The 14,632-nt window shown below is 39.4% G+C and overlaps 1 protein-coding gene across 2 annotated transcripts in view; it reads right to left on the bottom strand.

Moving 5' to 3' along the window:
- Window positions 1-2,321: 2,321 nt before the first annotated feature.
- LOC123508333 (INO80 complex subunit C-like) overlaps window positions 2,322-14,632 on the bottom strand; it is a 22,278-nt gene continuing 9,967 nt past the window's right edge. For both annotated transcript variants that reach the window (XM_045261952.1, XM_045261951.1), the window contains exon 5: window positions 2,322-2,593. In XM_045261952.1, the coding sequence (XP_045117887.1) occupies window positions 2,462-2,593 (132 nt within the window). In that variant the 3' untranslated portion in view covers window positions 2,322-2,461. The remainder of the gene's footprint in view (window positions 2,594-14,632) is intronic.

The following is a 14,632-nucleotide window of genomic DNA, read 5'->3' as shown; positions in this document are numbered from 1 at the left end:
TGTTGTACAGAGCAGAAACATGGCCATTGAAAAAGGTACAAAAAATAAAGCTGGATGTCCTAGAAATGAAGATGCTGAGGGGAGATGTGTGGGGTGACAAGGTCTGACAGGATGCAAAATAACTGGATCAGAGCTACAGCATCAGTGAAAATGCAGGAAAGGAGATTAAGTATAGTGGTTCGAGCATGTGAAGAGGAAAGAGAAAGACTATGTGGGGATGAGAGTAATGGAGATGGACATGCAGGGCAAATGTACACAAGAGAGACCTAAGGTATGGTGGAAGAACCAACTGGAGGAGGATCTCAGAGAGAGGCAGCTGGAAGAGAGGCAAAGTGAGGAATCAGAACCAGTAGAAAGAACTAGTGAAGAGATGAAACCCTATATGAAAATGGGAAGTGTCAACAGATGAAGATCATTTCCATTTTATAACCAAACAGGACTCTTCTTTCCATGATGCATTATCAATAGCACTACTGACCCTGAATGCTCAACACTTTATGTTGTGTAACGATTGGGCTCTGTCGGGTACAGCAAAACATCTGAGTTGTAATTTATGTATATCTGATGATCTGACAGTGCTTTCTTCACCCATGAAGACATTACACATCTTCATCAATCTGAATTTAATGCATTTTAGTAAACTGGATGAATATCTGCCTCATGTGTGAGTTTAGGAGCTTTTGAAACTTGCGATAGATAGTTTGGAGTGACATGTCAATATCTTCAAGAGTTTGGTTAAAGTTATGAAAGTATTCCATACCATTTCTCTATTATTCCGAGCTAATCTTTATTGTAATATCTAGGGGGATGTCAAAGGTAAGACTGGTGTGGGAAGATATGTTAGCTGGAAGGTGGACCAAAACAAAATGAGTCTGCACATGTCTCCAATGACACGGTGCTCAGATATATCTTGAATGGAACATTTTCTTCCTTTAGGACATGAAGATATAAAATAAATGTTCCATCATATATGCGTAAGAAAATATTATTTAAAAAAATGGAGCCTCTTTCACAAGTAAGTACAACCTCTTACACACAACATACGCCAGAGAAGTAATGAACTATTAGTATATCACTGGTAACTGACATAAGAACAGATTCACACAGCTCACTTCACACATCCATGTACAGAAGGAAAAAATAATCAGAGTAGCTAAATCCTTCCATGAACCAAGACAATGTTGATGCCATGTAGATACTGGAAATAGATCTCATCTCAAAAAGTATGTTCAAAAAGCTCATTCCAATTATTTCTCCTGTCAAATTTCAGGTGCTAACCATCAAGTATATATGAGAACACTTTATTTATGATTCTATAATGTAGTGGTTGCCATAACTATTTTATTGATTTGTGGTTGTATAAATTGTTGTGGATGGATGGTTAGGTGGATGGGTGAGTGGGTGTTTAGGTGGATGGACAAGTGAATGGTAAGGTGGATGGATGAGTGTGTGACTAGATGCATGAATGGGTGGGTAGGTGGATTGCTGTGTGCATGGATATTTGGCTGAATAGATGTGAGTGAATGAATGCATAGATCAGTCAATCAGTGTGTACTAAGGATGTGTGGATGAGTAGAAGCATTGATGTGTGGATAAATGAATAGATGGTTATGATTTGTGAATGGAAGTGAATGAGCAGATGATCAGATACATATGTGGATGAATGAATGGGATGTAGATAGGTACATGGGTCGATGGGTGGATGAGTGTCAATGGGTGAATAGATGGACATGAGGATGAATGGTTGTGTGGATCAGTAGGTGAATTGATGGGTGAGTAGATAATAAATGGGTGAGTGGATGGATTGATGGGTCAATGTTGGATAGATGGGTGGGTAAATAGACTGAGTGGTGGTTGAGTAGAACAGTAGTCAAGTAAGAATGGATATGATTGAGGAACTAGCAGATTAGTTGGTAAATATCATATTAATGTGTGTGGAGCCACATGTTACCTTCACAAAATCTTAGTCCAGACATCTAAGCCAAGACACATTTTGAAGACTAAGTGGTTTGGGCACCAAGTGTCTCGAGTACCAAACGTCGTGATGTCTATTTGCTCTCCAGTCAATTTGTCTTGAAAATCATCTGATCTAATTAAGGCCTGTATGACCTGAGTACATACAATTTCCTCCAGTGCTGACTGTGCCCCAGGAAAAGCACTGAGAGGATAGGCAATTCAGGTCTCACTGAATCCTGATACAGACTCCTCATCTTGGATATTTATTTGAGAGGTAATATTGACTTAATAAATAAATACATTGCTTCATGTCAAGTAGCTATTTCTAGAAAAACTTACTATATGTAGGTACAACATAAACTTCATTCAAAGTAAAGTTTATTATAAATCTAAAATGATCCTGGATGTTGAATTTCCTTCAACAATAACTCTTGTTCATGAAGTTTCTCTGCTTAAAGTACAGACTATGACATATGCAGAACAAATACTGTAAGCATAATAGCCATCAGCCAACTATACTATTGGCCTTGCGTAATTCCAGCAGTCCATTAACAATATCCATCGGTAGATCCCGGACTCGATAGAATTCAGACGAATCCGCAAATCTAAGCTTCGTTAAGGGATCTGTGTAGTTTGCCTGTAACAAAATGCTGTATTACAAGTATGCCTTAACCTCTTTCACATTCAAAACAAACAAAATTATGGACTTAAATATAAAGTTTAATTCAAATACACACTGAGAGAGTGTACAGCTTTTTGAATGGGTTCAACTAACCTATTTCAAAATTGATTAAACTCAAATCTTGAATAATAAGAATACGAAATTAATCAAGCAAAATAGAAATTACCTAATACAAATGACTGAAAAAACTAGATAAAGCACATAAGTAACAAGCATTTTGGAGCTCTGGAATACCATTTAGAATCATTCATGCAAGATTTCAAAAACATTACAGTCCCATCACCCATTCCACCCTTCTGTAATTCAATGAGCTTTGTGTCCAATGTTAGCAAGATCAGAAGAACAGGTAGAGTAAAAATATTAGTAGAAAATACCAAGAGATATAATGTTGTGGCAATGACAAAGAGAGTGTGTGTGTGTGTGTGTGTGTGTGTGTGTGTGTGTGTGTGTGTGTGTGTGTGTGTGTGTGTGTGTGTGTGTGTGTGTGTGTGTGTGTGTGTGTGTGTGTGTGTGTGTGTATTTACCTAATTGTTTACCTAATTGTAACATACGGGAAAAGAGCTATGCTCGTGTTGTCCCGTCTCCATATCTATTAATGTCCAGCTTTTTCTTAAAATCATGAATATTCCTTGCGTTGACCACTTCCACGTCTAAACTATTCCATGCTTCCACCCTTCTATGAGGAAGCTATATTTTTCACATCTCTCCTATAAGTGGCCATTTTAGTTTTTCCCATGCCCTCTCGACATTCTTTCATTCCACATACACAGATCTTCCCTATCCATTTTTCCATGCCAATCATCACTCTGTATATTGCTATCAGGTCTCCCCTTTCTCTTCTGTTTTCCAGGGTCGGAAGTTGCATTCTTTTCAGTCTGTCTTCATAAGTCAAATCTCTTAAGTCAGGCACCATTTTGTTGCAGCCCTCTGTACTTTCTCTAGTTTCCTTATGTGTTTCTTTAAGTTCGAGCCCACTGTATTGTTGCATATTCAAGCCTCGGTCTTATCATTGCAGTAATTATTTTCTTCATCATTTCTTCATCTAAATATACGAACGCCACTCTTATGTTCCTCAATAAGTTCAATACTTCTCCAATTATTTTGTTTATATGTCTCTCTGGCGATAGGTCATTGGTAATTGTCACCCCAAGGTCTTTTTCTTCATGACTGGTTTTATGTCTTCATTTCCTATCTTGTACATACTCCTGATTCTTCTTTCACTCTTGCCAAACTCTATTTTCTTGCATTTTGTCGTGTTGAACTCCATTTGCCATGTACAGCTCCATTTCCATATTCTGTCCAAGTCTTCCTGGAGTAGTTCGCAATCTTTGTCACATCTCACTTTTCTTAACAATTTTGCATCGTCTGCAAATAGGCTCACATAACTGGACACCCCATCCACCATGTCATTTATGTAGACCGCGAACATTACTGGTGCCAACACTGATCCCTGTGGAACTCCACTCTCCACCAAGCCCCATTCTGATGGTCTGTCCTTAATTATTGTTCTCATTTCTCTTCCTACCAAAAGTCTTCCATCCATTTTAGTAAACTGCCATGCACTCCTCCTACCATTTCAAGTTTCCAGATCAGTCTCCGGTGTGGTACCTTATCAAAGGCCTTTTTTAAATCCAGATATATTCCATCAGCCCAACCATCTCTTTCCTGTATTACATCTATCACCCTCGAATAGTAACATATCAGGTTTGTCGTGCATGAACGCCCTTTTCTAAAACCAAATTGACACTCACAAAGTATGTCATTTTTCTCCAAGAAGTCTGTCCATCTATTCTTCACCACCCTCTCACACATCTTAGCTACCACACTTGTAAGTGACACTGGTCTATAGTTCAATGGGTCTCTCTTGTTACCTGATTTATAGATTGGGACAATGTTAGCTCTTTTCCAGTCTTGGGGCACTACACCTTCCCTTAATGAGGCATCAATTACTTCACAAACTTTTTCTGCCAGTTGCTCCTGCATTCTCTTAAAATCCATCCTGATACCCCATCAGGTCCCACAGCTTTTCTCACTTCTAAACTCCCCATCATATTCTTGATCTCCTCCACAGTTACTTGAAACTCCTTCATAATCCCTTTCTGTTCCATTACCAGTGGTTTGTCAAAAGCAGTCTCCTTTGTGAATACCTTCCGAAAGCATCCATTCATAGCCTCTGCCATTTCCTGGGATCTTCACTGCATACTCCATTTACTTCTAAACTTTCAATACTTTCTCTATTTTTGATGTTGTTGTTCACATGTCTGTAAAAAGCCTTGGTTGGTCTTTACATTTATCAATTATATCCTTTTCTTGTTTCTTTCTTTCTTCTCTTCTAATCAACACATATTCATTTCTTGCTCTTTTGTAACTTTCCCACTGCTTAATCCGTCTTTTCCTTCTCCACCTCTTCCATGCATCCTCTTTTCTTGTTCTAGCCTTTTCACATCTATCGTTAAACCAGTCCTGCTTTCCAACTTCTCTATGTTGTCTTATTGGTACAAATTTTTCTCACCTTCTTTGTATATTTTTATAAATTCCTTCCACTTTTCATTTGCTCCTTAGCACTCTTGAATTTCATCCAATTTGTCTCTTGAAAGAATTTCTTTAGGTTTCCAAAATCTGTCTTGGCATAATTCCATCTTCCCACTTTATATTCTTCATTTCTTCTAGATTTCTCTTCATCTATCACCTTGAACTCCAAAACTGCATGATCACTCTTTGCTAAAGGGCACTCCACCCTCATCTCCTCAATGACCATTGGCTCTGTACTAAAGACCAAGTCCAGTCTTGACGATGCTCCCTCTCCTCCAAACCTAGTATCTTCTTTGTGTGTTTTTTTTTTGTGTGTGTGTGTGTGTGTGTGTGTTGTTGTGTTACCAGTTTTTCCATAGTTGTAGTTTCATAGGGCCTGGGCTTTATGCTCATGTGCAGACACTACTTCTTCATCTAAACTGTTCCAAGTCTCAATACATCTTTGCGGGAAACTATATTTTTTGACATCTCTCAGACATCTTCCTTTTCTCAGCTTTTTACTATGAGATCTTGTGCTTTGAATGTCACATTCTTCTCTCAGGATCAGTTTCTCATTATACACTTGGTCTATTCTGTTGATCAATTTATAAACTTATATCAGATCTCCTCTCTCCCTTCTTTGTTCCAGTGTTGGTAGATCCATAGCCTTTAGTCTCTCCTCATATATCATCCCTTCAAATTCTGGAACCATTCTTGTAGCCATTTTTTGTAGTCTCTCCAACTTCCTAATGTGTTTCTTTTTATGATGGATCCACACTACTCCTGCATATTCCAATCTGGGTCTTTTTATAGTATTTATCAATTTCTTCATCATTTCTTCGTCCATGTAGTGAAATGCTACTCCAATATTCCATGTCTTTCTCTGTGTCTGTGTGTGTGTGTGTGTGTGTGTGTGTGTGTGTGTGTGTGTGTGTGTGTGTGTGTGTGTGTGTGTGTGTGTGTGTGTGTGTGTGTGTGTGTGTGTGTGTGTGTGTGTGTGTGTGTGTGTGTGTGTGTGTGTGTGTGTGTGTGTGTGTGTTTACCTAGTTGTAGTTTTACAGGGCCTGGGTTTTATGCTCGTGTGGCCCCGTCTCCATATCTACACTTATCCAATCTTACTTTAAAAGTATGCACACTCGTTGCAGACACTACTTCTTCATTTAAACTATTCCACGTCTCAATATATCTTTGTGGGAAACTATATTTCTTAACATCTCCCAGACATCTTCCTTTTCTCAGCTTTTTACTATGCGATCTTGTGCTTCGGATGTCATATTCTTCTCTCAGGATCAGTTTCTCATTATCCACTTCGTCCATTCCGTTGATCAATTTATAAACTTGTATCAGATCTCCTCTCTCCCTTCTTTGTTCCATGGTTGGTAGATCCATAGCCTTTAGTCTCTCCTCATATGTCATCCCTTCAAATTCTGGAACCATTCTTGTAGCCATTTTTTGTAATCTCTCCAACTTCCTTATGTGTTTCTTTTTATGAGGGGTCCACAGTACTCCTGCATATTCCAATCTGGGTCTTATCATAGTACTTATCAATTTCTTCATCATTTCTTTGTCCATGTAGTGAAATGCTACTCCAATATTCCTTAGCAAATTATATGTTTCTCTAAAAATTCTATCAATATGGCTTACCGGTTGATTGTTTTCTTCCATCGTCACTCCTAAGTCCTTTTCCTTTTTTACTTTCTCCAGTTCTACTCCATCTCCCATCTTATAGATTCCCATGGGTCGTCTTTTACTCTTTCCCATTTCCACAACATGGCTTTTGTTCACATTGAATTCCATTTCCCACTTTTTACTCCATTCCCAGATCTTATTTAGGTCTTCTTGCAGCATTTCACAATCCTCTTTTTGCTTTATAACTCTGCACAGTTTCCTATCATCTGCAAACAGATTTATGTAGCTGTTCACTCCTTCTGGCATGTCATTAATATAAATGAGGAAAAGTATTGGTGCCAATACTGACCCCTGTGGCACTCCGCTTTCTACTGCTCTCCACTTGGACTTCATATCTTTAACTATCGTCCTTATTTCTCTCCCCCTCAAATAATTTTCTATCCATCTCAATGTGCTTCTTTTTAAGCCACCCTTCTCCTCTAACTTCCATAGTAATCTTGCATGTGGCACTTTGTCAAATGCCTTTTTAAATCCAAAAAAATACAGTCAACCCATCCCTCTCTCATTTTCAACATGTCTAAGTCATCGGGTCATTGGAAAAAGTCTCTTGTTTGCCCTATATATAAGAAAGGTTCTTACATTGATCCTTTGAATTATCAACCTATTAGTCTAAACCCCATTCCCTGCAAGACGATGGAACGCATTATTTGTAAATCTCTGTTTGGATTCATTGATGACCATCTAATATTCAGTGAGTCTCAATTTGGTTTTAGGCCCAACTGTTCTGTCACTGACCAACTACTACTCACTTATGATTACATAACTTACTGGTATGATCAAGGGCAAGTGGTTGATCTAATCCTATTTGATTTTGTTAAGGCCTTTGACCGAGTACATCATCGGACTCTCATAGATAAACTTAAAGCTATTGATATCTCGGGCAACCTACTGCAATGGATCACTACATTTCTACTTGGCCAATCAATGAGTCACAATAAATGGTCATGTTAGCTATTCTAAGCCAGTATTAGGTGGAGTTCCTCAAGGTTCAGTCCTGGTCCCTATTTATTCCTCATCTTTATAAATCACACCTGCTCCTAGTTACATTGCAATTACAAAATGTTCTCCGATGATCTCAAGTTATATTTTCACTCTTCTGCTTCATCACCTCACTCTTCCTGGCATGCAGGCTAATATTGACTTGCTGTCATCTACTGCTGCTTCTTTGAAGTTGAGGTTTTTCACTGGCAAACGTGTCCATCTTCATTTTGCTAGACAGCGTTGCCCCCAGGCAGATGACCTCCTAGCTCCTATCTACCTTCTAAATGGCAGCCCAATAAACAAAAGCTTCTCACATATGGATTTGGGAGTAACAATTGATGGGAAGTTAAAATTTCACCACCAAATAAGTTGCACAGCTGCTAAAGCCACTAATCTCTTGAAGTCAACTATCACTCGCTTGGCTAACTTTATGTCTACTCTTTTCATCTCTGCTGTTCGACGAATTTTGAATTTCACGTCTCCAGTATGGAATCTTGGATTTGTGGGCCAAAACAGGCTCTTGGAATCTGTTCGACACAGGTGGACAAAACAGATTACCAGACTTCCATATTCTGATAGGTTGTCCAGATTGGGTTTGTTCTCTGTAAAGGGCAGAATGTTGAGACTAGACCTTATATGTTGTTGCCACATTTTTCACGATCTCTCCATCATCTCCCCATCTGACATCTTCACTATGTCCCCAATGGTTGGCACTAGAGGCCATAGATTTAAGATTCAAATGCAACATTCACACTGTAAAGCCCGCAAACACTCTTTCTCTTGTAGAATTGTTCAGAAATGGAATTCACTACCCCATGACATTGTTGATGCTCCCAGCCTCCCTACATTTAAGTTCAGATTGCAATCATTTTTAGGTGAATATTTGTTCTTCTGATCCTATGTTTACCCCATGATATTTTCATGCTTTATTCTTCTATGAATGATACACTCAACCAGTCATTTATAAACATGTACACGTATTGCTGCCCGTGTAACCTGACTGGAGTATCTGTCTTGCACTCTTGGGCCTGTCCTTCTCTTGTCCAGTCTGGCTGGACTTAAGATGGCAAGGCACTACCAGGTGAGCTGACAAGGTGAGTTGAGCTGCGGGTCATGCAAAGCTTTTCAAGGTCCATCCCTTATTCAGGCTCTTCAGAGCTGACTTTATCTCCAAAACATTTGGAGGACATCAGCAAACTAGATGAGCAGCGGCAAAGACTTGCAACTGTTGGTTGGCCCAAAGAGGTGTTAAATGACACTGAAAAATTCTGAATGACTTGCTTACAGTCAACATGATGCCTCTGGGTCAACAGATTTTTAAGGAGGCAGGGCAGTTTGGTTTCTCAATGCTGCCACAGTGGTAGTGTGTGTGTATGTGATGTGCTTGCCACCACCACCACTCCACACTCATGCTCCTTCACTCCCATTCTTACTCATTTCCTCACTGCTGCCGTAGCACACTCAATATTCAGGCTCACTTATTGACCTTTAACCCCCTCAGTACCGTCCCGTACACCCGTATGTGATGGGGAGGTATGGTACTACATACCATCATGTGTGTGTGTGTGTGTGTGTGTGTGTGTGTGTGTATTTACCTAATTGTATTTACCTAATTGTAACATACGGAAAAGAGCTATGCTCGTGTTGTCCCGTCTCCATATCTATTAATGTCCAGCTTTTTCTTAAAATCATGAATATTCCTTGCGCTGACCACTTCCACGTCTAAACTATTCCATGCTTCCACCCTTCTATGAGGGAAGCTATATTTTTCACATCTCTCCTATAAGTGGCCATTTTAGTTTTTTCCCATGCCCTCTCGACATTCTTCCATTCCACATACACAGATCTTCCCTATCCATTTTTCCATGCCAATCATCACTCTGTATATTGCTATCAGGTCTCCCTTTCTTCTGTTTTCCAGGGTTGGAAGTTGCATTCTTTTCAGTCTGTCTTCATAAGTCAAATCTCTTAAGTCAGGCACCATTTTGTTGCAGCCCTCTGTACTTTCTCTAGTTTCCTTATGTGTTTCTTTAAGTTCGAGCCCACTGTATTGTTGCATATTCAAGCCTCGGTCTTATCATTGCAGTAATTATTTTCTTCATCATTTCTTCATCTAAATATACGAACGCCACTCTTATGTTCCTCAATAAGTTCAATACTTCTCCAATTATTTTGTTTATATGTCTCTCTGGCGATAGGTCATTGGTAATTGTCACCCCAAGGTCTTTTTCTTCATGACTGGTTTTATGTCTTCATTTCCTATCTTGTACATACTCCTGATTCTTCTTTCACTCTTGCCAAACTCTATTTTCTTGCATTTTGTCGTGTTGAACTCCATTTGCCATGTACAGCTCCATTTCCATATTCTGTCCAAGTCTTCCTGGAGTAGTTCGCAATCTTTGTCACATCTCACTTTTCTTAACAATTTTGCATCGCCTGCAAATAGGCTCACATAACTGGACACCCCATCCACCATGTCATTTATGTAGACCGCGAACATTACTGGTGCCAACACTGATCCCTGTGGAACTCCACTCTCCACCAATCCCCATTCTGATGGTCTGTCCTTAATTATTGTTCTCATTTCTCTTCCTACCAAAAAGTCTTCCATCCATTTTAGTAAACTGCCATGCACTCCTCCTACCATTTCAAGTTTCCAGATCAGTCTCTGGTGTGGTACCTTATCAAAGGCCTTTTTTAAATCCAGATATATTCCATCAGCCCAACCATCTCTTTCCTGTATTACATCTATCACCCTCGAATAGTAACATATCAGGTTTGTCGTGCATGAACGCCTTTTCTAAAACCAAATTGACACTCACAAAGTATGTCATTTTTCTCCAAGAAGTCTGTCCATCTATTCTTCACCACCCTCTCACACATCTTAGCTACCACACTTGTAAGTGACACTGGTCTATAGTTCAATGGGTCTCTTGTTACCTGATTTATAGATTGGGACAATGTTAGCTCTTTTCCAGTCTTGGGGCACTACACCTTCCCTTAATGAGGCATCAATTACTTCACAAACTTTTTCTGCCAATTGCTCCTGCATTCTCTTAAAATCCATCCTGATACCCCATCAGGTCCCACAGCTTTTCTCACTTCTAAACTCCCCATCATGTTCTTGATCTCCTCCACAGTTACTTGAAACTCCTTCATAATCCCTTTCTGTTCCATTACCAGTGGTTTGTCAAAAGCAGTCTCCTTTGTGAATACCTTCCGAAAGCATCCATTCATAGCCTCTGCCATTTCCTGGGATCTTCACTGCATACTCCATTTACTTCTAAACTTTCAATACTTTCTATTTTTGATGTTGTTGTTCACATGTCTGTAAAAAGCCTTGGTTGGTCTTTACATTTATCAATTATATCCTTTTCTTGTTTCTTTCTTTCTTCTCTTCTAATCAACACATATTCATTTCTTGCTCTTTTGTAACTTTCCCACTGCTTAATCCGTCTTTTCCTTCTCCACCTCTTCCATGCATCCTCTTTTCTTGTTCTAGCCTTTTCACATCTATCGTTAAACCAGTCCTGCTTTCCAACTTCTATGTTGTCTTATTGGTACAAATTTTTCTCACCTTCTTTGTATATTTTTATAAATTCCTTCCACTTTTCATTTGCTCCTTAGCACTCTTGAATTTCATCCAATTTGTCTCTTGAAAGAATTTCTTTAGGTTTCCAAAATCTGTCTTGGCATAATTCCATCTTCCCACTTTATATTCTTCATTTCTTCTAGATTTCTCTTCATCTATCACCTTGAACTCCAAAACTGCATGATCACTCTTTGCTAAAGGGCACTCCACCCTCATCTCCTCAATGACCATTGGCTCTGTACTAAAGACCAAGTCCAGTCTTGACGATGCTCCTCTCCTCCAAACCTAGTATCTTCTTTGACCCACTGAGTTAACACATTTTCCATTGCCAGTGTCAATAGTGTATTTCCCATGTTGTCTCTGATCCTTCCATTGACCAGTCCTCCCAACACACCTCTTTACAATTAAAATCTCCCATCATTATAGTTCGTTCACAGCCACCCAACATTTCTTCCAGACATGTTCCTGTATCACTTATCATTTCTTCATATTCCTGTACTGACCATGCATTTGTCTTAGGTGGTACGTACACCACTATGTAGTGCCTCTTTTTCCTTCATTAGTTTCTGCTCTGATCTTTAGCACTTCTGCCTTTCCCATACCTTTTTTCACTTGATCCACCTTTATATCTTTTTTAACCAGCAACATCACTCCTCCTCCCATCTTACCTACTCTATTTCTTTTCCAAACATTATATTTCCTTCTCCAACCATCATCAGGTCTTCTCCTCTCTCAGTTTTGTTTCAGTAAGACCCACAATATCTGGGTTCTTGTCCTCAAGTAATCGTTGAGTTCTAAAATCCCCGATATCACTCCATTTATGTTGGAATACATTACATTTCGCTCATATGTAAGTTTCTTTAGTCCTTTCTTGCTGTACTTTTCTGGGTTATGAACCACTTCCTCAGTCTCATATCCAAGATTCTCCAGAAAACTCTTTCTTCTCCTCTTCTGTCCTCTCTTCATTTTTTTCAAAGCCTCCTTTCTCAACTCATTTAACATTTCTCTTCCTTTTCACCGAGATCTCTTCTCAACCAAATCTTCCTTGTTGTTTCCTGCTGGGCTAGCCTCCATGACTTCTCCACCAATTCATCTACATCCTTTTGTGACTTAAGTTTGATTCTTATTGGCCTCATACCTTCTCTTGTGAACTTTCCAATTCTATGGAAGTCCTCTATTTCTTGTACTAGGTCTTTTCCTCCTCCTGCACCACATTAATGATATTATTTATCACCTTTTTATGTTTTTCTCTCTCCATTTTACTCGGTGTCTTATCCTCCTCCACACCAAATATCACCACACATCTCTTTTTGTCTACAGTTTCCTCACCAATGTCTCATTTGACTTAATAACCTTCACCACTTTCTCAGCTATCTTCTCTTCTATGATCTGTTGATCTATAATTTCAGCAAGGCCCAAAGTTTTCTCCCAGACTCTTTGATTTCCTTTTCCAGACTTGCAACTTTGTAATTTACCTCCTTTCTTTCCACTTCCTGACTTTTTTTCCATTCAGCCTGCTTCTCCATCACTTTTCCTAGAGATTCTCCACATTTTTCGCAATTCACTTTAATTAGCTTAACTTCCTCTTTCAGTGCTGCATTTTCCTTCTTCATATCGGCACAGTCTTTCTTTACATTGTCATAACTCGTTTCCAGGCCCTCATACTTTTCAAACAGTTTTTCAATTTTACCTTCTAACTCCAGAATTTTCTTCACATAAGCGCTCTTCTCCATTATTCCTTGAAACCCTGTGAAGTCTGATTCATCTTTCGAGTTCACGGCCGCCATGTTGCGCAGATGTAAACAAACCAGCTGATGGCTCAAACGCAGGCTACAGTTTATATTTACCTTCACTGGACATTATTTTGCTAATCAACAGTTAACATGACTATATGGAGACGGGACAAACATTACCAGCTCCTTTCCCACCTTGGTTACTCTTAGGCAATGGTAACTGTAGAATTAGAGATGATTGCTCTGAGCTCAGCGACCACCTCCGCCATCGACGATGTCCCGTGTGTGTGTGTGTGTGTGTGTGTGTGTGTGTGTGTGTGTGTGTGTGTGTGTTGTGTGTGTGTGTGTGTGTGTGTGTGTGTGTGTGTATTTACCTAATTGTAACATACGGAAAAGAGCTATGCTCGTGTTGTCCCGCTCCATATCTATTAATGTCCAGCTTTTTCTTAAAATCATGAATATTCCTTGCGCTGACCACTTCCACGTCTAAACTATTCCATGCTTCCACCCTTCTATGAGGGAAGCTATATTTTTCACATCTCTCCTATAAGTGGCCATTTTAGTTTTTTCCCATGCCCTCTCGACATTCTTCCATTCCACATACACAGATCTTCCCTATCCATTTTTTCCATGCCAATCATCACTCTGTATATTGCTATCAGGTCTCCCTTTCTTCTGTTTTCCAGGGTTGGAAGTTGCATTCTTTTCAGTCTGTCTTCATAAGTCAAATCTCTTAAGTCAGGCACCATTTTTGTTGCAGCCCTCTGTACTTTCTCTAGTTTCCTTATGTGTTTCTTTAAGTTCGAGCCCACTGTATTGTTGCATATTCAAGCCTCGGTCTTATCATTGCAGTAATTATTTTCTTCATCATTTCTTCATCTAAATATACGAACGCCACTCTTATGTTCCTCAATAAGTTCAATACTTCTCCAATTATTTTGTTTATATGTCTCTCTGGCGATAGGTCATTGGTAATTGTCACCCCAAGGTCTTTTTCTTCATGACTGGTTTTATGTCTTCATTTCCTATCTTGTACATACTCCTGATTCTTCTTTCACTCTTGCCAAACTCTATTTTCTTGCATTTTGTCGTGTTGAACTCCATTTGCCATGTACAGCTCCATTTCCATATTCTGTCCAAGTCTTCCTGGAGTAGTTCGCAATCTTTGTCACATCTCACTTTTCTTAACAATTTTGCATCGCCTGCAAATAGGCTCACATAACTGGACACCCCATCCACCATGTCATTTATGTAGACCGCGAACATTACTGGTGCCAACACTGATCCCTGTGGAACTCCACTCTCCACCAATCCCCATTCTGATGGTCTGTCCTTAATTATTGTTCTCATTTCTCTTCCTACCAAAAGTCTTCCATCCATTTTAGTAAACTGCCATGCACTCCTCCTACCATTTCAAGTTTCCAGATCAGTCTCTGGTGTGGTACCTTATCAAAGGCCTTTTTAAATCCAGATATATTCCATCAGCCC

Source organism: Portunus trituberculatus, chromosome 24 (assembly GCF_017591435.1).
Source record: "Portunus trituberculatus isolate SZX2019 chromosome 24, ASM1759143v1, whole genome shotgun sequence".
In the NCBI taxonomy this organism is placed as follows: Eukaryota; Metazoa; Arthropoda; class Malacostraca; order Decapoda; family Portunidae; genus Portunus; species Portunus trituberculatus.
This window is presented reverse-complemented; position numbering and strand designations above follow the sequence as displayed.